At 36.1% G+C, this 24,874-nt stretch overlaps 1 protein-coding gene and 1 non-coding gene across 2 annotated transcripts in view; both read right to left on the bottom strand.

Annotated features, from left to right (window-relative positions):
* LOC125227446 (adenylate kinase isoenzyme 5) overlaps nucleotides 1-24,874 on the bottom strand; it is a 55,256-nt gene that overhangs the window by 3,999 nt on the left and 26,383 nt on the right. Inside the window, exons 6-7 of the mRNA XM_048131765.1 lie at nucleotides 5,390-5,635; nucleotides 191-321 (exon numbers count right to left, since the gene is read on the bottom strand). Coding sequence (XP_047987722.1) covers nucleotides 191-321; nucleotides 5,390-5,635 — 377 coding nt within the window. The remainder of the gene's footprint in view (nucleotides 1-190; nucleotides 322-5,389; nucleotides 5,636-24,874) is intronic.
* Trnai-aau lies at nucleotides 23,309-23,383 on the bottom strand. The gene has a single exon. It is a non-coding gene; the product is annotated as a tRNA-Ile (tRNA).

The following is a 24,874-nucleotide window of genomic DNA, read 5'->3' as shown; positions in this document are numbered from 1 at the left end:
GTCAAAAATGTGAACTTACAAATCCGGGACTTTAGGAATAAATATTGCTACAGAAGGATGTTATATTTCATATTTGAATAAAATAGAGGAAACTTTCAAATTTTTATATTAATCCTGGTCACGGCACCAAATTGAGAAAATTGCTTTTGTATCTATAAAATTAAAAGCAAAATAAGTTTTTGGGAAATACCTGAAGTGCGTCCATCCTGGTCGAAGAGTCACACATCGCTGACACAGCGCTGCTTTGTTGCTACCCGGTCCTCCCACCACCCACAAGATGCCGGGTGTCGTTGAGGCGCCTTTCACTCTTATCACTTCAGCCTGGAATGATGAATATGACACTAAATTAAAACCAAATAATCAAATACTAAAGATACTTTATTCACGTTAGATAAAAAAATCTGAGAGAGTAAAAGGTAAAATAAGATTTAAAGGAGAGAAAAAGAAACAAGCAACAACCGAATAGCTAATACAGCATACGTACCTAGTAGAACAATATGAAATATCAATGAGAATAAAGAAGTCTATCGCAAAAAATTAACATCGAAATTTCGTTACCTCGTTTTATGTATAAGAGAGGCGGTTAAAAAATCGTTTTGCGCATTGGGGCTACTTAATTCGACTGCATTCGACTATAAAAATCGTACCCGATAACCTTCTGTCGCGGACTCTATGAGACGTGATAAATGATCCCTTTTGTTGTATTGTCTGAAGACTTTTTCACAAAAATGGATCAACTTGAGCCATTGTTATAGAATTAGGACAGTGAAGAATACAAAAGATGGCCTACATGCAATAAGCAACAATTATGGTAACAGGAATTTAATCTATTATGGAATAAAACTGTGGAAAAAATCTATTAAAGGTGATGCGTTTGATACTGATTAACGATATAAATTGAAATCATGTGATCATGTGAAAAGTTTTAATTCGCATACTAATTGTAAACGTTTTTTTTTGTCAATTTGTGGTTTTTCTTGCAGGATTTTTTTGTTCCATGCACGTTTTTGATCCAAAGAACTAAGATCGATTGGCGTCAAAAGAAAATTGCGGGTGGCAGCACGAGACCTGGATTTCTCCAACGCGAAACGAAAACGAAACGCCGCGAAATGTAGTCTGGCTCTGTCGCGCCAATACGCAAGAGCGATAGAGATAGATATCTACTAGCGTTTCGTTTCGTGAGCGTTTGTGCCATTGGGCTACGCACCCTGATCCGCTATTAAAATACATCATACATCTTCAGCTTACGCATCTAATTTTTAAGTTAAGTACTTCCAAGTTTTTTTTCCAGTGATCGAGAATTTTTTCATACATATTTTCAACAAACTACATTTACCTACCAGGTAGCCGAATGTCTCGACGCCAAACGAAAGCGATTGGCTCTGTCGCGCCACGCGATAGAGATAGATATCCGTTTCGTGAGCACTTGTGCCATTCGGCTGCCACCCAGGTACGTCCGATTGTTTGCCAAATCCAAAACTACCACGTTTCAAGCTTTAAGTATACAGTAGCAAAATTACTGTTAATAAGTAGACTATCGACGTAAGTAAATAGGTAACTGGCCCTAAGAGACAATGGATACGATAAACATCGATAACTTAGACTGGGAGCGCCAGGGTGCGTAACCAAATGCACAAACGCCTACGATAATATCGTTATCGTAGTTAGCTATCTCTATCGCTCTTGCGTATTGACGCGACAGAGCCAGGCGTTTCGATCGACGTCTAGCGTCATTGTCATTTCGGCTAGGCACCCGCCTACACGCCTACACCCGTACGTGAGTGGGTCAAGGGCTAGCCTCAAACACATGTTTCCGAATATTGTCTGGCCTATAAGGATTCTTAATAGGCTGAGGTAAGTACGAAATACTTCATTTTCAATAAATAAATTAAGGTGAAATATCGGTTTTTTGTCTCTCTTAGCAGAAATGTTGAACAAAGAGTTAAATTAATGGAGAGTGTGACTTTCTAAAAATTCAAAATATTTATTCAGCAAATAGGCCACAGGGGCACTTTTACACGTCACATACATTTTAACATAATTTTTATATTTGAATTTAAATTACACAATTGATACAATACTAAGTTTACCTAATGTATAACGCTAATACTACCATTTATTAGAGATGTATAAGGTCTCTTCAAGTCGAATTACAACTAAAACTACACATAATATAAAAAAAAGTACAAACAGACATAAAAATCAACGTCTAAAATTACTTTAGAGGTACAAATGACTCTAAATGTCACAACTTAAGGTGGCTCGCTTTCCATACAAATAACATCTACCATTTATTTAGTCACCGCACACTACAACTAAATAAAAATATGTGCATACATCTACTATACATTATCCGTCGTCGCGGTAGTGAATGAAATACATTGTTTGATACAGAAATCATGGACAAATTCATGTGAATTTTTTATTAATTTTACGTAAATGTGCGTGCCAAATTTTGTGTACAGACACAGAGCCGTCATATTTCGCGCATTTTTAGTTGACATTGTCATCAGTGACATTTGGCTCTTGACGAGTAATTATTTAAAGTAATTATTTTAGTTAACTCAAGCAGACTCAGAAATAATGACGCATTTTGTCAACAAAGATACATATCGTGTATTTCGACACTGCTAATGTAAATCGAAACGGCGTCTCGGTCAAACGACCGACTATGATGCAGAAGATCGTGGGTTCGATTCCGAAGTTTTTTTTTAATCATTTGAACTTTTATGGATTTATTAAGTATTTTTTATTTTTTTAATGGAATATTTAACTATTACTATATTGCTTTCCTATTTTTTATTTTCATACAAAAATACAATACAATCCTGTATTATGCCTTTGTTGATAAAATAAAATATTACACGTCTGGTATAATACATTATACATAGGTCATAGTGTGGGCATAGTATTAGTAATGTGCTGTACTCCTTGCATTTACTGAGCTGGTTGACCTATGTTGTTGTTGTGTGAATGTTTTTCTTCAACAACTAAATGGTTATATACAAGAATATAATAGCAAGAATATGGGTAGCTTTTGCACATTGTAATTTTGTAGTTTTGCCGTGAAAGACGGACAAACAAACAGACACATACCCTTTCCCATTTGTAATATTCTAATATTAGTATGGATTTGACATTATTATTTATTTTTAAATAATTATATATGTATAGCCTAATTTCGTCGGTAACAGCATGTTATGTAATGGCGTCGTTGGTGAACAGTCGCCTGTCACGCAGTGAAACTGCGTTTGAATCCCAGGATTCTATAAACTTTTTGTATTTTTTTGGATATAAGTTTCGTATTTTTTATTGACCGAGCAAGAATAGAGAGCCGAAGGTATCAATTTTATCTTAGAGAACATATTAATTTTTTTATTGTCATTTTCATTTTCTATTTATTAAGTTGAGATATAAAACACAACTTTTAATACCCTCGCTAAATACAATATTTTCTCGAAATTACTCCTTAGATAAAAAAGTCCACTTGAGTTTTTAAAGCATTACGTTACTCAGTTAACTATTGCATTTTCATTTACTAATTTAAGATTTCAAAAGCGATTTGAATACCCTTGCTCCATCGAAAATAAACAATTAGAAAAAAAAATCATTCGCATCGTAGTTTAGAAACTAAAATTTTTCTATACTTTTTGGGATTTTTTAAAATATCGCATTAGGATAATTATGTTAGAAATACTGAGTTGGACGAACCCAAAAATTATAACCATTTAAGAGAATAGGTTTTTAATCTTTTTTTGTGGAAAACATATACAGTTATGTATAATAATAAAACAAAAAAAAAAGAGAAAAAGTCCTGGATTCGAACCCAGTACTTCCATGCAAATCATGCGATGGCACGTATTTACCGCAAGGCTATTTAAACAAGCTGTCGCCGCGTGAAATTATCGACTAGAAGGGATACAAAAACACTGTTTGTATGTGTGAGTGGTACTTAAAAATAGTGTAAAATAGTAAATTTATCTACATTGAGGGGATTAACGTTACAATGAGTAGTTTAATGGTTGTTGTAATACGTCAATTTTAATATTAAATGTTCGCGAAGCATAATTGAAAGTATATAAATGCCTGTACGACTCCACAAAAAAAATAAGACTGGTAATTTGCAGATTAACGCCATCTAACGCAGCCTGAGCTTCGGGTAACCTAGGCGAGCCACCTTAAGATAACATGTATAGTATACTAATCTATCTCAGTTTAAAAGGACATTGTTTAACTATTACGAAAACTATTCCCATGTATTTTTCTACTTAATAACCTGTCAGTGCAATCGACAATATTTGTTTGAGAACACTTAAATGTATACTTACATACTTAATACGCTGTACTATAGTATACTATACTACGCTAAAAATATACATACGTATACGAAAAAGTAACAAAACTGCCTTAACGTAGTACTAAAGGAGAAAAAAACACACAGCAAAAACGCCAAAAGTAGAAACAGAAGGTACAGGATAGAAAAGAGAAGGATAGAGAAGATCCGAACAGAAAATTAACCTCAGGCTAAAATACCTATAGCCAGTGAAATGTGAGAAATACAGAGAGGATGAAAGTGAAAGAGACAATAGTCTACACCACATAAAACTGACCTTAGGGCTAACCATTCTGGGTATAATTCCGTTGCCAATATGGGCTAAAGGCAGGACTTCAGGCCTCGACTCCTCTCTCTGAACTGGTTCGCGTTGGATACCCACCTATCCAGGGACAGGTACGAAAATAAATAATCGGTGAAAAGTGAGACACAGAGAAGAGAGAGTGAGAGATAAGAGTCAACCACAGAAAACTAACCTTAGGGCTAACCATTCTGGGTATATCTCCGTTGCCAATATGGGCTATAGGCAGGACTTCAGGCCGGGAATTTTCTCTTTGAATTGGTATCGGTGCGCGTTGTGTACCCATCTATCCCGGGACCAAAACAAATGATCAGGCTTAGTATTTCATAGTTTCTGGTAACCGGAAAGGGTAACCTAGTTTACTTTGGCAAAAGCAGATGAATCGGCTAATGATAAGGAATGATTCGACGCATGTTCCCATTGTTCTCGGATCACCATAATAGGAAATCAGTGAGATGGAGTAGGATGGAGGGTTTTTTTTTAATTTCTGTACAATCTGAATTCAAAATCATCAACTCTAATATAAATGCACTTCCTCGGTAAATTTGCTAGTAACTTAATTTAGAAATGAAATTATTCATATCTTTGATCGCAGCCGGTGTCTAACAGACTCCGAATTTGATTTTTCAGAACCACATTAATCTAATACTTGCCATGAAATTAAACACTTTTGGAATGTTTTTCATTTCCTTTTGTTTTTTCCATACTTTTATCGTTTCGTGTTTAATATGAACCTGTGTACTTAAGTTACTAACCTTCGGACTAGCGACTCTCGCGTCCCCGTTCGGCATAATCGGCAGCACCTCCGCGCGCACGCGCTCGCGCATGCCCGCCTGCTGCGCCGGCTCCACGCCGACGATCTCGCCGGGAATCCCGCCGGCGCCGACGCCGACGCCGCTGACGCCGTTCATGGTCGACTGGTCCTCTACCGAGCCCAGGATCTGGAGGACGGCGGCGCGGAAGTCCTTGTAGACTTCTTCGGGGTTGCGCTCGCCGTTTACCTGGGAATAGGGATGACGACTACATATAAAAATGGCATTCAGTTAAGTAGATCGTCCAAAAATACTGAACTTATATTTTTCGATGTAGGGAACAAATCAAATTATTTTATTAGATATTTTTTGATTTGTTTTTTTTTTTAAGTAGTAACACTACTATATATAAATTATAAACTGAAATAGATACCATACACTAAAGAAAAAGCGATCAAGCCCACTGGTGGCGAAGCCGGGAATCGAACCCGGGTCTCCAGCTAACGCGGCTGACGTGTTCGACCGCTACACCACCCCGACCGCCGAGGTACCCGTCGAAATTTCTCTAGTGTATGTTATCTCTGAAGGCTAGGCGCCTTTGACCAACTCTAAGGGCGAGCAATTTGTGCTTGCACCTCCTATATGAATCCTTTTGCAGGATTACGATATAGCGAGAGAGATGGTGCTGCCATCTATCGATGTAGGGAACAAATCAAATTATTTTATCGGCGGTCGGGGTGGTGTAGCGGTCGAACACGTCAGCCGCGTTAGCTGGAGACCCGGGTTCGATTCCCGGCTTCGCCACCAGTGGGCTTGATCGCTTTTTCTTTAGTGTATGGTATCTATTTCAGTTTATAATTTATATTTTTCGCTTTTTCTAATTAATGTCAAAATACAAAGGTATAGAGCATCAAAGTTCCGGAGTGGGGGGACTTGTGACGTCACTTCTAAGTAAAAATTGTACCTAGGCGTGACGTCACGCGAAACTTCAACGCACTGTGCCGTCGTCATTTTTCGTTTACGAGAAAAAAGAAAATTACGTGTCTAAAATTCTTTAATAATCTAACTGACGGACTAATTCGTTTTTTTAGTCGTCTCGCCTATTGAGAATGGTTTCAATGTTATAGTGTTTTTTATAGTCATTAGCCTGTTACTTAACAGACAAACTTATTATGGAAACCCGTCTGAGGTGGTATGGCCACGTTATGCGAGGAACATGTAGTTAGAAAAGCACTGACTGCCAGGGTACGAAAAGATACAGGACGCCCCCCTTTTACCTGGTGAACCAGCATGACCAAACTCCCTGATGAAAACCTGCCCGACCCAACAACCTAGGACAGCGTCCTGGCTTTTTTGCTAGATTGTAACGTTAGACAAATGTAATATATAGGTATTTATGTTAAATTAAAATAGCAGAGCGCGTAGCCGAATGCGCAAACGCTCACGACTATATCTGTTTCGTAGCTATCTATGTCTATCGCTCTTGCGTATTGGCGCGACAGAGCTAGACTGCATTTCAGTTCTGTCGGCGCCTGGCGTCGAAGATTGCCCTTCGGCTACGCCGGCTGGTACTTTAATATTAGTTATATTGACATTTAATTTTAATCCTTAAGCATCACAAGACAGCTTTTATCATACACATCAAAGGCCCATCACACTAGCAGATTTGTCTTCACATAAATAAATTTAAATAACGGCACTAAATATGTTTTATTTCCATTCTTACTGTGTTGTATGGCCCACTTATTTCGGCGGAACTTTCCAAACACATAATTATTATTGAAGACCTTTAATTGCTTCAATTTAGCTTTTACCGAACTTACAAATCAATAGTCCAAGAAATAATTGCAGTATAAATGATCGCCATACTCTTTTTTAGGTCACCCAGCTCGTTCAACCCAACTTACGAAAAATTCATAAACGCCTGGCTACCCCGCCTCTGAATATCTGATATCGATGTGTCATAAGAAACGGCGCGGTAATTATTTTTTAACTTACAATTATTCTCCTTGGACAACTCTAGAAAGAAAATGGCTATTATAGGGTTTGATTATACATTTTTTATCAGATTTTATACATAATTATAGGAATTGTGTTGTAGATATTGTAGGCGACAGTAGGTACCTATATCATTTTCCTCCTTATTTATTTTATATTGACTGTATATTAAATTGCATATATTAAAACTTAAACAGTGTCTTAAAATCTAATCAGTTTAGGCAGTGAAAAGGTGAGTACTTTATCCTGTACTTACATTTTTAAATCTTCAAAAGCTTAGTTTTTAGGTGTCGTAATTAATTGTACTATGATTTATTTATTTTTATTAGTAGGTAAGACATATTTACATGACATTACAGTATAACCAATGCGTCACGAAACTTAGATAACAAAAAAAAGAGTGAACAATAAAAATAAACAATTGATAACTATTAACGCTGTATTATTATATACTTAGTGTAATTAATAATTAATTAAAAGTACAATCATAGTATAATTATATAGTTATTATGTTTTTCCAACTTTCATGATATACAAATGCAATACTGGTCTCCCGCGGTACAGGAATAGTCTAGTGCGGTCCCCGAAACTGGAAACTGGAAACTTGGAAAGTTAATAATAATTAAACTATGCACAAATGGATGTAAACTTATCCTTCAACAATTATTGTTTTTGAATAAAATTTATGTGCAACAAACGATTTTTTTTATCTTACTGTCCATGATAAAACACGACGGATTTGTACTGTTACTTTTGAATTTATTAAACAAAGTCGGCTTGCTAAAGGTATAGGTATATTAAAGTCACACAACAGTGCAGTCGCAGTTTACTAAAATAGGTAATATCAATAAATGCACGATACTAAAGTATACCGTTAACGCATTGACATCTAACGTGGTAAAGGAAATAAAAGGGAATCACAAATAAACTTGACATTACCCAGCTAACTACAACTATTATCTCGAATACGGAAAACAGTAACAAGTTCGTCGAAAGACACAGGTCATAAAAGACTATCATTATCTACCACAATGAGACCTTATTACAGAAGCAAAAGTATATATGTAATAACAATAAGTTTTTTTCAAGGTACCTTACCGGAACCATGTTCTCGATATTTGGAAATATCAAATAAAATCAGATTTTTTTTTATCCTTTTTATCAAAGTTCAGAAAAGAACTATGATAAAGTTTGTCTTTCCAGTTTTATGTTTTATATACTTATATTATTAAATTAAAACGGGACTTAATCGCGTAATACTTACGTTTATATTTAACCCGACGTTTCGAACATGACATTACGTCCGTGGGCACGGGTAGACGTGGTTACATAGTATAGCAACAAACTAACCTGATTATCACCAATTTTTAAATCGATTTTACACTTGGAACTTGCACCTACCACTCGTATTACATTTGTTTGTAAGAAAGTTTAATAATAGAAGTAGTGAAAATATCTCTATTTAATGTTTCGTTTTAATTTTTTTTAATAATCTATATTATTTTTAAAATATACCTACCTAAGCTCTCACAGAAGGACAAGGTCATTCACCATAACATCATTCTTCTCCTTGTTCAGTCGCCATCAGATATATCGGAGCGCCCAAGGTACTCAAAAATATCTGAACACGCCTCTAACGCCATGGCAATACAGGCGTGTTCAGATATTTGTGGGCACCTCGGGCGCTCCTATATATCTGAAGGCGACTGTTCAAAGGACATTATGAAATCAAAATTATGCCTTTCGGACTAAGAAACGCATCCTCATGAAAATCCATTGGAATGAACTTTAAGTTCCGTATATGGCTGAGCATTTGCGTCACAAGGCAAACGTCTTCATCGGTCTCATGCATTCACAATGCAACGATGGCTATCATCGTGAAAAACAAATGTCCGAGAAATGCACCCGCCTACTACCCTGTAAAACTAATATTTTATGAAGACACGTACACTGTGGTGGACATTAAGAATTTACGAGATATATCTTGAGCATATGGCGGGTCCCACGGCTGGTTTTACGTGCTTTGTGTATGTCGGTCGCCTTAAATTACTAGGTAGCTTTTGTTACTTGATGGGATATTATTTATTCCGGTTTTAGTATGTTAAAATTACACTTGTTTCTAAGTAAAACTGTTTCCTTTTATGATATGGACTAATAACAACGCCGTTTATTTAATAAATTTAGATGAAGGTTTTAAAATCCTTGGCGTTTAATATTAAAATAATGTATCTATAGTTGTATACCTATATTAAAGCTAATTAGTTTGTTTTAAATCAAATGTGTGTACATTCAGAGCGTCGGCAAGGGCTGGCGTGATGTCGCTCTGGACCGCGTAAAATGGCGTGCTCTTGTGTTGGATTCGAGGCCAAAACTCATTTTGGGTCATCGCGCCAAGAAAGTAAGTAAGTACATTCAGAACACCAATTGAGACAAATAATTTATTTATTTATTTATAAGGGCCTCATTTTTAGATTTCATTCTTTAACTTCAGGTTTGTTAGTTACACGTCAGGGGTGTTATAAGTTTGACGTGTCTGTCTGTTTTTGTGTCTTTCTGGGGCATCGTAGCTCCCGAACGGATGAACCGATTTAGAATTGTTTTTTTTTATGTTTTAAAGCTGAGTTAGTCTGGAGTGGATGGATTCGGACCACTTCGGGAGTTTTTCACAATTTAAATTTTGTGTTTAGATGTTAAATTATGAATAGTACATCGCACTGTTCATGTTTTTATAGCAGCATTTTATTGAAATCACACAAACAGCGTCGACTAAGCAATCGCGTGACGTATGACCACTATGACCAGCCGTGTTATCGGCCGGGCATTCCGACAACACGGGCAACACGGTTCGTAGGAAATGACGCCATAATTGGGTAAACAACTATGACACGACTTTTTTAATGCATTTGGGGTAAGCACAGCTTTTTAACTATACCTATAAATAAAATCGAATATTATTTATTTTGAAGTAAAGGTTCCCAACCAATCAGACGGAAGTCGCTTTTGAGAGCTTGCCCGTAATCGAGGATTTACTTGTGAAACCCGATAAATCGAGATAATTTGTCCTTGAAATAACAACATTGTGGAAATTGCACATAGTTCGAATTTCAAAAACCAGTTGGCTCAACTTATCGGGTTTCACCAGTAAACCCTCGATATGCCATGCAAATACCTCGGAAATGGTCAAAGGTAATAGAAATAAGTTTAATGACATAATAATATACATGTGTACCAATAAAGCAAGCCTTTTAAAGCTTGTAATGGGGCTAAATTTAGGTTAAAATATCTTGTACTTAATATTGAATTATAGAATTCCTTCGACCTCGTAGATTGGCATTCTATTAGACACTATTAGATAAAATCAGAAACTATAAGATAAAATCAGAAACCACATCAGGGCAAGTTCAAAGTCACACCGATCTCAGACAAGCTGGTAGAGAAACGCCTGCTTTGGTACGGACATGTGCTTATGTTTAAGCGACCTTCAGACCACATGGTCAAAATAGCATTGGCGATGGCGATACCAACGACGACGCGAAAACGCGGTAGACCACCGGACACTTGGTCGACAACGGCAAACAAAAGCCTGCAAGAACTACAGCTATTAGACCTATCGTACAGTATGGCTACTCCCGCTCCCCGCTGAAAGTGCCGCCCACCCCTTCTCGGTTACCTCACAGTTACCGCCTGTCAAAAACGCGAACCGTCGACCTGTCATATTTCACTCATACAAGCATGGTGCGCATTCACTTACACGAGCTTAGACTGTGTGCTAGGAACGCGCCTCTTTCATATATTTGATCAGTTGTGTGTGTGTGTGTGTGTGTGGTGAGGCGTAAACCACCCACGAACCATCACGAGGAGTGAGCCGTAAACCTAGCTCAAAATCGTGACGAATGGAAAAGAAGGAGATCGAAGGCGGACCCCAAGTAAATGGGATAAGGTATAATAATAAATAAATACTATAGGATGTTCTTACACAGATTGACCGAGTCCCACGGTAAGTAAAGCTAAAGAAGGCTTGTGTTGTGGGTACTCAGACAACGATATATATAATATACAAATACTTATATACATAGAAAACATCCATGACTCAGGAACAAATATTTGTGCTCATCACACAAATAAATGCCCTTACCGGGATTCGAAACCGGGACCGCGGCTTACCAGGCCCCGTAGCCGAATGGCATTTCTCCGACGCCAAACGAAAGCGATACGCCGCTGGCTCTGTCGCGCCAATACGCAAGCGCGATAGAGATAGGTATCTACTAGCGCTTCGTTTCGTGAGCGTTTCGTGAGCGATTGTGCCATTCGGCTAGCCACCCAGGCAGGATCACTACACGCTAGTGATGATTTCGACCTCGTAAATCTTCTGGTTTCCCTCGTGTATCATTGAGTGTAAGTGCCTTAGTAATTAAGTATCACTGAATAAACTCTGCCCGAAACGCATAAACCACAGATGTCATATATACCATAGATCAAGCAAACGTATCTACTTAGCGTGTCAAATGAACTCAGTGAAATCCACTAGCTGGGGAGTTTATTGAAAAACCTTAAATTTTTTGACCAAAGCATGAAACTTGGCACAGTTGTTCCTTATATCAAAATAAGCCGATTAAGATCGGGAGCCTTCGGGAGCCTCCCCCCTGGGGCCCGGGAGGGGGTCAAAGTTCCGCTTCACCCGGCTTGGTTTGAAAAATTCTAACTTACCCCGTTTAGTTAATAGGTAATGTTTGGTATCGTTTTCGAGTAAATCAATAACGTAGAATTCGTTTTCAGTACTAAAATTATCATTTAATGGTAAATAAAATAAAAAAAATTAAAAAATTTGAAATTTTCATCCATGATTTACAAATTCAAGTCATCATAAATGACAAACTGTTTGCTTTTTCTATAAATAAAAAATATGACATGATAGCCTATTTAATATAGATTATAAAAAATATAACTTGTATCCACCTTTACTAACGTTAAGTTCCACAAAAAAATTACTTTAAGACGCGCGGCGTCGGTACGCCGCGAGCGTAATTTTAAAATGCCTTTATTTTAGAAACTCTATTAGACCCCGTTTAGCTATTAGGTCATGTTTGATATCGTTTTCGAGTAAATCAATAACGTAGAATTCATTTTTGGTACTAAAATTATAATTTAATGGTAAGCAAAATTTAAAAAAATTAAAAAAATTGAAATTTTCATCCATGATTTACAAATTCAAGTCATCATAAATGACAAACTGTTTGCTTTTTCTATAAATAAAAAATATGATAAGAAAGCCTATTTAATATAGATTATAAAAAATATAACTTTTATTCACCTTCACAAACGTTAAGTTCCACTAAAAAATTACTTTAAGACGCGCGGCGTCGGGACGCCGCGAGCGTAATTTTAAAATACCTCTATTTTAAAAACTCTATTAGACCCGGTTAAGCTATAAGGTCATGTTTGATATAGTTTTCGAGTAAATTAATAACAAAGAATTTATTATTGGTACTACAATTATAATTTAATTGTAAATAAATTTAAAAAAAATCATCTATAATTTGCAAATTCAAGTCAACAAAAATGTCAACCGTTTGCTTTTTCTCTTATGTCACCAAACACCCAGACAAGTTTGGTGGAAACTTCCTTCACGAACTGCTTGGTGTCTGATGACCATGGTCCAAATGTTTCAAATGCAATTGCCGCAAATATGTAGTTGTTTTTTAAAAATGCATATTTGCGCGTTTAAACTGGGCGTTTTGCAGCAGCAGTCTCTGGTTTCTGGGCCGAGCGTTAGACGTTGGACGGAGCCAAGGTATCCACACAGGTCACGCCCCACGCCAAGGGTCGTCCCAGAAACCAAGGCAAAAGCAAGCAACCATCAGGCCGCTTTCCGTCTGCTGCTGACAAGCCGACAGGTTCGAGGGTTGTCGGCATGTTCGCTGTGCCGAGAGCCTTGCGGATTAAATCGTTAAGTGCAGTGTGTCACAAAATTCGGCCAGCAATAGACTGGCAGTGGAGTCCGTGGTGTCCTAATGCGTCGGCAGCAAGGGTGTGGTTGGCATGTCTTTAGCCCCAGTCTTAGACAAATGGCAGTATATGATGAAGTAAGGCAGCCTCGGAAGGAGGTATGTTCTCCAAGTGTCGATCTTTTCTAGTAAAGAGGTTCTTCCGGCACTCATTCACTGTTGCGTAAGGACCCTTGATCTGAAACAATATGTGCATTGTCATTTTATTTAAACAGATTCTGCAACTATCAAATTACAACATTTTGGTGGATCACCTTCACTATTACACACTTACCTATCATACAAGATAATTACAAACTTTAGTAGAATCTGATTAGCCTATCTATGATATTGCTCCATCTCGTAATAGTTTGAAGCCTTGGGTGGCCATGTTTCTCCCTTGTTGATCGTTTCAAGCTGCGTTTATCGTACTTATCCCATACTATGTCTAATCTAGAAACGTTTTCTTTTGGCTTTGAAGCTTAGCCAGGCCACTCAAGGTGTCAAACTATTACAAGATGGAGCAATATCAGAGGCAAATCAGATTCTACTAAAGTTTGTAATAATTTTCTATGATACGTAACGTAAGTGGGTAATACTGAAGGTTACGTGATCCACCAAAAAGTTGTAATTTGATAGTTGTAGACTCTAAAATGATAATGCACATATTGTTTCAGACCAAGTCGTTGCGCAACGGTGAATGAGTGGTCGAAGTACCTACCTCTTTAGGTACCAGAAAAGATCGACAATTGGAGAACATACCTCCTTCAGAGGCTGCCTTGGATCAGCATATACTGCGCACAGTGTACCAGGGCCCATTTCTCGAAGCTACAAGTTACAATTTACAAGTGGTTGTTAATGTCTAATATGACAAGTTGGAAAGAGACTTCCGCTTGTAACTTGTAACTTTCAGTTTTGAGAAATGGGACTCAGGGCGTTCTTGTTTGGAGTCAGGCGTTGGCGTTGGTGCCACACCAAAATTTGCCAAGTCCGTCTTCTTGGGGATGGAAGGAAGAAGGAGACGAATGGGTACCACACTGGACAGACAACACTGAAGTGGCCAGTATATGCTTAGAAGTTACAAGATGTAAATGTAAATCAGGTTGCAAAAACCGATGCAACTGCATAAAGAGGGTAGAGCCTTTTTTATGCAGTTCCATATGTACCCAGCTATGTTTTTGTGAAGGGAATGTATAGTATGAGTATGAGTATGAGTAATCTGTCAATTAGGACACCACAGACTAAACTATAAGTGCTAACTTTTCAGTGTTGGATACTCTATGGCAGTTCCGACTCAATTATAATAAGCTCATTATAATTGACTTTAGTTAACTATAATAATTTCAAAAATAGAACTTGATACAATTTCTATACTAATTTGCGATACCTGGCAAATTTTCCTGCATCTGAAACACATTTTTTTTATCTGTCGCGTTATCGGCCAATCAGAGACGGTTATTACAAACAATTGGTTGCTAGGTAATTCGATGTTGATACAACGGTGAACGACTCTATTGACATTAATTTTAACTTGCATGAATGGTGATATTTCCGTCCATTGATGATGAAGATGATGACTCGTAGAAAAAGTATTGTATACAATAGTGATATAATTAAGCTTTTCACTCTCGTACCGTACTACACATGGTACTCGACTGAAAAGTTTTGTATTATATCACGATTGTATAAAATACTGTTATATAAATTTCTTTCAGGATTCACTACAATGAATAAATAACAGGTACAGTCGGTCTTTAGATCGTGTGGTCCGACCCGAGTGTTGCCGTTGTCGACACGTCAATAATAATGAATCTTTTTCTATTTATGCATTAACACACCTCTCTGACACTGGCGATCAAATATATGAAAGAGGCGCGTTCCCCGCAGACAGTCTAAGCTCGCGTAGGTGAACGCGTACTATCCTTTGTGAATAGGCTTTAATATCATATTTTTATATTTATAGAAAAAGCAAACCGTTTGACATTTATCGTGACTTGAATTTGCAACTCACAGAAAATTTTTATTTTTTATTTTTATTTCATTTAACATTAAATGGTCATTTTAGTACCAAAACTAAATTCTACGTTATTAATTTACTCGAAAACGATACTAAATATGACCTAATAACTAAACGGGTTCTAATAGAGTTTTTTAAAATAAAGGTATGTTAAAATTACGCTCGCGGCGTCCCGACGCCGCGCGGCTTAAAGTTTTTTTTATGAAACTTAACGTTAGTAAAGGTGGGTAAAAGTTATATTATTCATAATCTATATTAAATAGGCTTTCATATCATATTTTTTATTTGTAGAAAAAGCAAACAGTTTGACATTTATGATGACTTGAATTTGTAAATCGTAGATGAAAATTTCAAACTTTTAATTTTTTTTTTATTTTATTTATCATTAAATCATAATTTTAGTACCAAAAATGAATTCTACGTTATTGATTTACTCGAAAACGATACCAAACATGACCTATGAACTAAACGGGCTATGTTAGAATTTTTCAAAGCAAGCCGGGTGAAGCGGTACTTTGACCCCCCCTCCCGAGCCCCAGGGGGGAGGCTCCCGAAGGCTCCCGATCTTAATTGGCTTATTTTGATATAAGGAACAACTGTGCCAAGTTTCATGCTTTGGTCAAGAAAAAGAAGGTTTGGCCTCTTTTTGTCGATAAACGTCCCCACTACACTGAGTTGTCCGTCTTTACTCGCAGCTTGCAGCTTTCGGGCGTCAATTTTTGTAAGTTGAAGTCAACCAAAACATAAAAAATGCCTCGTTACGTGATATTCAATTGCAACAACACAAAAATTATGAACAATCAGGAGCCTGAGACATATTTAAAATTACAGGCAAGAATCAACTTCAGTACAAAATTTGACACGCTCGGCCCCTATACAAATATATGAATTTGTTTCTTCTATCTAAATTAAGTTCTGTGGCATAAACTGTCTTTAATTTGAATACAAACATAAATTCGTGCCTCGCTTTAAAGCATACAATTTTCACGTACAACATTAATGAGAATGTCCGACAGCCAACCACGTCAAGCTATATCAGACTTTATTTTATTACCAATAAGTGTCAAATCAACGTTAACGTGATTATCGATGACTTAATGTTTTGTAGACAGAGAGAGCAAACGTTGAATTTATTGGATATTTAAGTAGTTAGACTTGGATACACGCAGTTGTGTTTATTTCTTATGAATTTTCAATGGCTCCAGGACGACGTAAATAGTTTGTTTCTAGTCTACTGGTTATGATAGTCAATGTTTTTTAAATCCTAACAGTTACTTACACATATTAGAACATTTTCAGAATTTGGGACCCCCCAATTAGCGTGTTGTTAACAAAAATTAACTCATTGTCAGTTTTGTGACCATAATAGGCTAGTTTCCTACTAGTCAAATCAGCTTCTTTTTAAGAAATGTCAAAACGATTTGCTAATATGAAATTACTATGAAATACTGAGGAGTGACGTCACGGTCAATTCATTTACTTTACATCTTTCTCTTTGACTTATTAAATAGAAATTATGTTTAAACATAACTACTGTCCATATTATTCTTCTAATTATGTGGTGTTTTATTTCGTGCACTGCATAAAATATCTTATTTTAAGTATAGGAAACTAGCCTATTAAAGCATGAAATTTCAATAAAAATATTGTTTTTGTGATAATTACATTTTAAGCGATAATCTACATTCAGAATGTGAAAAAAGAAAATTTTTAGACAGACTTTTATGCTTAATTGTCGTCACAAAACTGACAGCGAGTTAATTTTTGTTAACCACTTACTCTAATTCAGCAATTCCCGTCAACTTTGTACAAAAATTAAGGGAAAAGTTAAATTTGTTTTTATTAATTCCTATTTTGTTACCAAGATTTTGTTGATGAATTGAGATTTTATTAAGTTTTATTTCGTCATTAAGGTTCTCTAGTATCTATTTTTTCTTAATTATCAGCAATTCCCGTCAACTTTGTACAAAAATTAAGGGAAAAGTTAAATTTGTTTTTATTACTTAATTCCTATTTTGTTACCAAGATTTTGTTGATGAATTGAGATTTTATTAAGTTTTATTTCGTCATTAAGGTTCTCTAGTATCTATATTTTCTTAATTATAACAATTATCCTGTATATATCTTACGAAAGTCGAATTATATTACTAAATGTTGGTAACAAAATAGGATCAATTAAAATTTGCTGACGTGGCATTGTACAAAGTTGACGGGAATTGCTTAACAATTATCCTGTATATATCTTACGAAAGTCGAATTATATTTTCGATAATTCGAAATATAATCGAATTTCACCACCCCCTTTCTTCCCGTGGGTGTCGTAGAAGGCGACTGTGGGATATGGGTTAAATTGTGGCGTAGGCGAGAGGCTGGCAACCTGTCACTGCAATGTCACAGTTTCATTTTCTTTCAACCCCTTACTTGCCAAGAGTGGCACTGAAGCTTTAGTAGTTTCATGTGCTCTGCCTACCCCTTTATGGGATACAGGCGTGATTGTATGTATGTATGTACACAATGTTTATTCCATAAAAAATGCACCCTACGTTCCTACGCAACTTCACAAGGGTAAGTGTTACAAAACAAAATTTATTTGTTTATACCGATAAGGGACATTACGAAATCGAACGCATGCCGTTCGGGTTCAAAAACGCGTCCATGTAACCGTATGTAAATAGTTGTCGACATCATTTAGCGACCAACGGTGACATTGTACGTTGACCGTCGATCGATCGCGCTGCTTTATTGATGCCCTTCGACTGTCGCGTTACCGCCCATGACTCGGACGGTAGCGACCATTTCCGATTTCTTGATAGTAAACGAAGTGTATGCAGGAGACGCGTAGATACAAAAGTTTATATTACAAATGTTAACCCTGTGGGCTATTTGACCATGAAGCAGTATAATAAAGAGTAGGTACTATCGTACAGTATGACCACTCCTGGCTTCCCGCTGAAAGTGCCGCCCAACCACTCTCGGTTACCTCACAGTTACCGCATGTCAAAAATTGCGACCAGTCGACCTGTCTTAGCTTTATCTCACGCATACAAGCATGGTACGCGTTCGCCTACACGAGCTTAGACTGTAAGCGTAGGGACGCACTTTTTACAGTCTGGTGAAATGGGCCACAAATGTAACTAAAAGAGATCTTACTTGCTATCCTGCTCGCTGTTTCCTAGAAAGTTTTATCAGAGATAAAATTAATAATGAATCTCACTCTACTTACGAATAGTAGGTATGAGTTATCCGTCATTGAATACTAAGCCATCGCCGAAAATGCCCAGTCTTGCGCGACCTATCCTTAAAACATAATTTTACGTCAACTTGTCCTTAAGCAAAAATCACGTAAACAATACCAGTAATCAATAGAATAGAAAACGTGAATAAACGTAGTAATTTCTAGAAGGCTCAGCCCATACATATATAATGAGAAAATGACCACCCTTGCCTCCTTGGGACCGCTTATTATTTTTTTAATACTAAATGCAGTTGTGTACTTAGAACTTAGTGACTTTATCGGTTTAACAAGGTTATACTTTCATTATTCAAATTACACGATAAAGAGTTGAAAAAGATGATTATAATCCCAGCAAAGTGGATCGAGTCTATAGTGAGACACTGCCAATTGTCTGACATCTTTGGACACAGACTTAAAACTTTTGAATCTGAGTTTTGACCATTTGGTCCATATTCTTAACTTGATATTTGTTTAAATTGTCAAATATTAATATTAGCGCCATCTAGCCGAGAATCAACCAAAGGTATAGCGCCATCCCTTGTCTAGCTTTTCTATTTTGTCTTTCTAAAAGTACCTAACCTAACTTTTGTTAACTTCGCTTATTTGTTTAACTTCGTTGCATTAAGCATGCTACAAGCCAATATTAATTAAAATAAATTATTGATATTCAACGATTTTTCAAGATTTCAAAACATTCTTTAACATTTTTAAAATTTTAATACAATTTAAATTGATGCAGCGGAAAAACATAAATTGTAGAATGGTTTTTACGAGATTTAATTTCAGTTATAAAAAAACTCAAAAGTACCTATATAAACTATTGTAAACTAAATCCGTTGTTTTGTTTTCTGGATTGTTTTATAATAAGCATTACCTATGTGAACATAAATATGTTTTGTTTGTTCTGTATTATTTATACAGTGTGTAAATCTAATACGGGCAACAGGATACGGTACTAAGAACAGAAAAAAATATTAGGTAGTTTTACTTACAATTCATACTAAAAAAATATCCATGGTGTTAATTGTCATCGCAACCTTACAGTAGGAACATTGCTGTTAAGAAAAAAAATAGAAATTAATAATAGGGAAAAATTTAGAGTACTTTTCGTAAAAACATATATTTAAGGTTATTGAATGCAATGGTTCATTGTAGACTTAGCTGTGGTTGGTCTTAGTTGCACAAAACGAATTCAAATTCAGATTCAATAATTTAGTCAATGGTCAAACACAATTATATACATAAGTATTATATAAATTCTAATAAGTGATGAGATTTAAAAAAATGTAACCCGTGTGGTGACGGGTTAAGAATTTCACCACCCCTTTTCTTCCGTGGGTGTCTTAGAAGTCGACTGTGGGATATAGGTTAAATTGTGGCGTAGGCGAGAGGCTGGCAACCTGTCACTGCAATGTCACAATTTGGATTTCTTTCAACCCCTTTTTGCCAAGAGTGGCAGTGAATGAAACTTAGTAGTTCAAGTGCTCTGCCTCCCCCTTTATGGGATACAGGCGTGATTATATGTATGTATGTATGTATGTAACTCGGGTTTACCACGAAATGGCCAACTTCAACTCCTTTTTTCAACTTCTTTTAGATTTCGATTTAAAATTTGAATGCCAAATTAAAGCCAGATTGACCAAGGAATACTCCAGCAAAAACATATTTGGATACGTTTTAACACGACTGATTTATGAAAATCCGAATTTTAGGTGGTTAACTATTAACACGTCACCCTACCATAAAAAAACTCCTCTTTATCCATACTAATATTATAAATGGGAAGTTGTGTGTGTCTGTTTGTTTGTCCGTCTTTCATGGCAAAAAGGAGCGACGAATTGACGTGATGTTTTAAGTCGAGATAGTTGAAGGGATAGACAGTGACATAGGCTACTTTTTGTCTCTTTCTAACGCGAGCGAAGCCGCAGGCAAATGCTAGTTAATGATAACACTAATGAATTATGCGTCTAGTTTAATTTATTGCCCGTATAAGGCTTATACACTGTATACCTACGTATGTGTTGATGACACACACACACACACAATCTGAAATTCTGTACGGTCACGACGACAGACCGTTTATCAATAAGATATTCAACTTAATTTTGTTTGCATGTCGTTCGGGTCACTCTTGGTTCGTGGGTGGTAATCGAGGGTTGATTGTCACGTTCAAGGGTGAATCTAATCTAGCCAATGACAACGAGGGGCTTTCTCATATCTGTAGAAACAATTAAATATTTAACTGTACAAAGAAACATAAGGACATTCTTACACAAATTGGCGAACCCCAAAAAATACAAAAGGTTTGCGTTGAGAGTACTTAGCGAGGACATATAATAATTATTTAAAATGTATAGGTAATTAAAAAATAAAAATAAATATCTCATTACACCGAAAAAACTGTCACTACCGGTATTAGAACCCGGGACTAACAATGGCATATGGGTCGTCGAAATATTCTGCATTATGGTGCTCTAAGTAATATTTTAGAATATTTTTTTATTTTGGGTGAATCATGTTAAATTTACAAGAACAAATGCTATTATAATTTTAATATAATAAACATTCAAATTATACAGGGTGGGGCCTATAACAAAAGCAAAAAATCAAACTGTAGGCTACACTCCTTAAACTGACCAACTTTTAAAAATTATGAAGTCTTTAAATTTTTAATTTTTCATACAAAATAAATATTAGCTTCAATGTACGCCATTATTGTTGTCATTGACGTTGTCTGTCACACTTTAGACTTAACAGAATTCGCAATACATTACCTCTTAGAAAAAACTTTCAAGGGTGATAAAATTCAAAATACAAGTTATTTTTAAAAGTCGCTGAACAAATGTTGATTAGTATAAGGAGAAAAACCTACAGTTTAATTTTTTGCTTTTGTTACAGGCCCCACTCTGTATAAGGTCCTAATTTATTAGTTGCAGATATTTTAACACATGATACTTTACATTAAAATAATTAACTTTAAATATAAATTAAGAAATCTTTTCATGTAACTTTTTTGGTTTCATTTTCCTAACAAAAAAATTAATTATAATTTCGTCTAAAAAAAATCATCATGTGCATTATCACATGTCACAATAACACTGTCTGTCATGTCAACAATTGTTTGTTGTAAATGTCGTAAAGGTTCGGCGGGAAAACTGCACATGTCATTGAAGTGGCCAGTTACAGTTAAGTGGTACGTAAAAGAGGTACTAGAATCTGTTCAATGAGTTTTCATTCAATAATCACATAAACAGGGTGTTTTTACGTAGCAAATTTGTTTTTCCGTTTTCTCCAAAAAAATATCGTAAAAGCTATAATGTTTCACGGCTTAATATACTCCAGAGACCGAGTACTATCAGCTGTAAAAATATCTGCATCTAATAAATTAGGACCTTATATATATTAATGGACCGCTTGATTCATAAATCAGACATTTATTGGTGTCCAAACTAAATAGTTCTCTGTAAATACAGAGTATAAAATTGTATTATTTATTTATATCAAACCTGTGTGGTGACGGGTTAAGAATTTCACCACCCCTTAAGCTTTAGTAGTTTCATGTGTTCTGCCTACCCCTTTATGGGATACAGGCGTGATTGTATGTATGTATGTATAAAAAATTTTGTGTACTTATTGTATAGTCCATGTGTTGTATGTATAGTGTAGTGCAGGCTGTTAGTACATAAATCCGCCGCTGGCGCTAGTGGCGCAACTGCTGCGTTCAGAAAATAATTGTTTATCTGTTTGTTTTCGTTATTATTGTAATTGTAATCCTTGAGTTTGTATTGTTAATTATAAATTTCTGTGGATGTAGGGTTAAAATAATTGTACTTATATGTCTGTTTTTGTTTTTAAATTAATGTGTTATCTGTCGTGGCATCACCAAATGGGCCCTACGGAAGATCAGCGCTGGCTACATGGCTAGCATCATGCTGAGTTGGGTCCATTTCGTGATGAACACTTTTATGTCATTTTGTTCTTTGCCATTTTATGTTTGATGTCTGTACATGTCCGTACATGTTATGTGATCGTCATGAATAAATGTCTTTTATCTTTTATCTTTATCTTTTATCTTTAAATTTTTAGAATCACACGCTTTCCGCATTTTATTTATTGCGTGCAACCAAAATCATGTTGACAAAAATACCATGTTAAAATTAACCGTTTTCTTTAACAAACCGTTTAAAAACCACGTCAGTGCATTCGTGAATGAAACTATTGTAAGAGCAGTGACGTCAAGGTTTAAGAATTAAGTAGGTACCTACCTTAATAGGTTCAGGTTCAGGGCGTTTAGGCTTATATTAAGCTACTTTGGATAAACACTAAAATATAAAAACAGTTACAATAAAAAATACCTACATTTGTAATACACTAGGGTGCCGCCGGCATAATAGGCTACTTTGCTTCTAGTCATATCAGCTCCTTTTTAAGAACTGTCAAAACGAATTTGACTAATTTTCTAATATAGAATTAGTATAAAATCATGTTGAGTGACGTCACAATCATCTCTTTTACTTTACCTATATATTTCTATCCAACTTATTGAATAGAAATTTAGTTTTCAAATAACTACTGTCCGGTTTTTCGTACATTACCTGTTACTTTATTTCGAAAATATTTTAGTTTAAGGACAGGCTTATTATGCAAAATAAAAAAATAAAAAATAAAAAAAAATGCAAAAAGAGAAGTGTGCCCATGAGGGGATCGAACCCGCGACCTTCGCGTTATTAGCACGACGCTCTAACCAACTGAGCTAATGGGCCGATGGGAAAGCGCGCGAAATACGTCCTCACGTTATCTTGGCACTGAGCGCGACATCTACTGAACTTGAAGATAATAATAACATTGATAAGAAACAGTCTTACTGTAGGTATGTTATTAAGGTTGAATATTTAATGGAGGTGAAGCTTAATAAATGTATTAATATTATCAATGAAAATATCTTATTATTTATTGCTTTAAATTAAATACAACTAGATTCTGTCTCGGTTTGAACACTAAAAAGCGGGCAAAAGCTAATGGTGTTGTAAATCCTTAATACTTAACAAAATGTCTCACTGTTAAAATGACAAAAAATGATAATGGCAGTGTATGCACTGTGATTACACATTTTTGACAGTAACTCACTGTTAAAATGACAAAAGATGATAATGGCAGTGTATGCACTGTGATTGTGATTACACATTTTTGACAGTAACTCTCTATATATAATACTCGATCCTCTTTGGTAAAATTCAAGTGACACATGCACTTTTACAGCGCGGTGTACCATAAAAAAAAACGAACGATAGATCATCACACGAAGCTACCTCAAATATTTTGTTATTAGTTCGAAATACCCCTAATCAAGCAAAGTACCTCCGCCCACGCTTATTAATTGCCTTGTGAACTCATGTCTGTGCGTGACATCAGCTTTAGTGCGTTTTCATATTACCCGATCCGATATCGGATGTCGGAAGGATTACAAAGGCAAAAATCAAAAATGGCGACTTATTACATCCGATATCCATCATCCGAGTCCGTGATGCTGAGTAAGATCCACTAGGTTAATTGTATGAAATTTTCCTTTTTTGTTACTTGAAAATGTATAGAAATCTGGTAACAAAAAAGGAAGGTTTCATACAAACTACATAGGAAATTTTGGGAAACCTAGTGGATCTTGCTCAGCATCACGGACTCTATCAGCCTACCAATTTTTATCCAAATCGGAGACGTGATCCAAATGTACAAACTTTTCGGGAAATGCACAGCTACGAACTCGTGTATAAAACAGGTGGCGTAGCCGAATGGCAATCGTCGACGCCAGACCCCAACAGAAATGCATTCTGGCTCTGTTGCGCCAATACGCAAGAGCAATAGAGATAGATAGCTACGAAACAAATATTATCGTGAGCGTTTGTGCATTCGGCTTTATTCGGCTACCCTCTCTGTGCGGTTTGCGTGACATCGGCGTAGCGCATCGCGTAGCTACGAAGCGTAGATGCCTACGACGTAGCAGGCAGTGTTTACAACAAAATGGGAACGTGTACTTTTTTTTTTTTATTATAAACTGGCCAGTGATTGACCTTAGTCGCACCTGATGGAAAGTGACGACAAGGCCGAGGTTGTAGCTCACTGGTTCAGTAACAGCCTATTCACTCTTGACTTGAATTCACTTGGTACCTAGTATCTACTTAAAAAAACTTAAACATAATTTGTACATTTTCGGGTTGTTACATTTGTCGGTTCAATTCTCGATACAAACGCTCTCGATT

This window comes from Leguminivora glycinivorella, chromosome 6 (assembly GCF_023078275.1).
Source record: "Leguminivora glycinivorella isolate SPB_JAAS2020 chromosome 6, LegGlyc_1.1, whole genome shotgun sequence".
In the NCBI taxonomy this organism is placed as follows: Eukaryota; Metazoa; Arthropoda; class Insecta; order Lepidoptera; family Tortricidae; genus Leguminivora; species Leguminivora glycinivorella.
The sequence above is the reverse complement of the archived record's forward strand: the minus strand, read 5'-3'. Positions and strand labels throughout refer to the sequence as shown.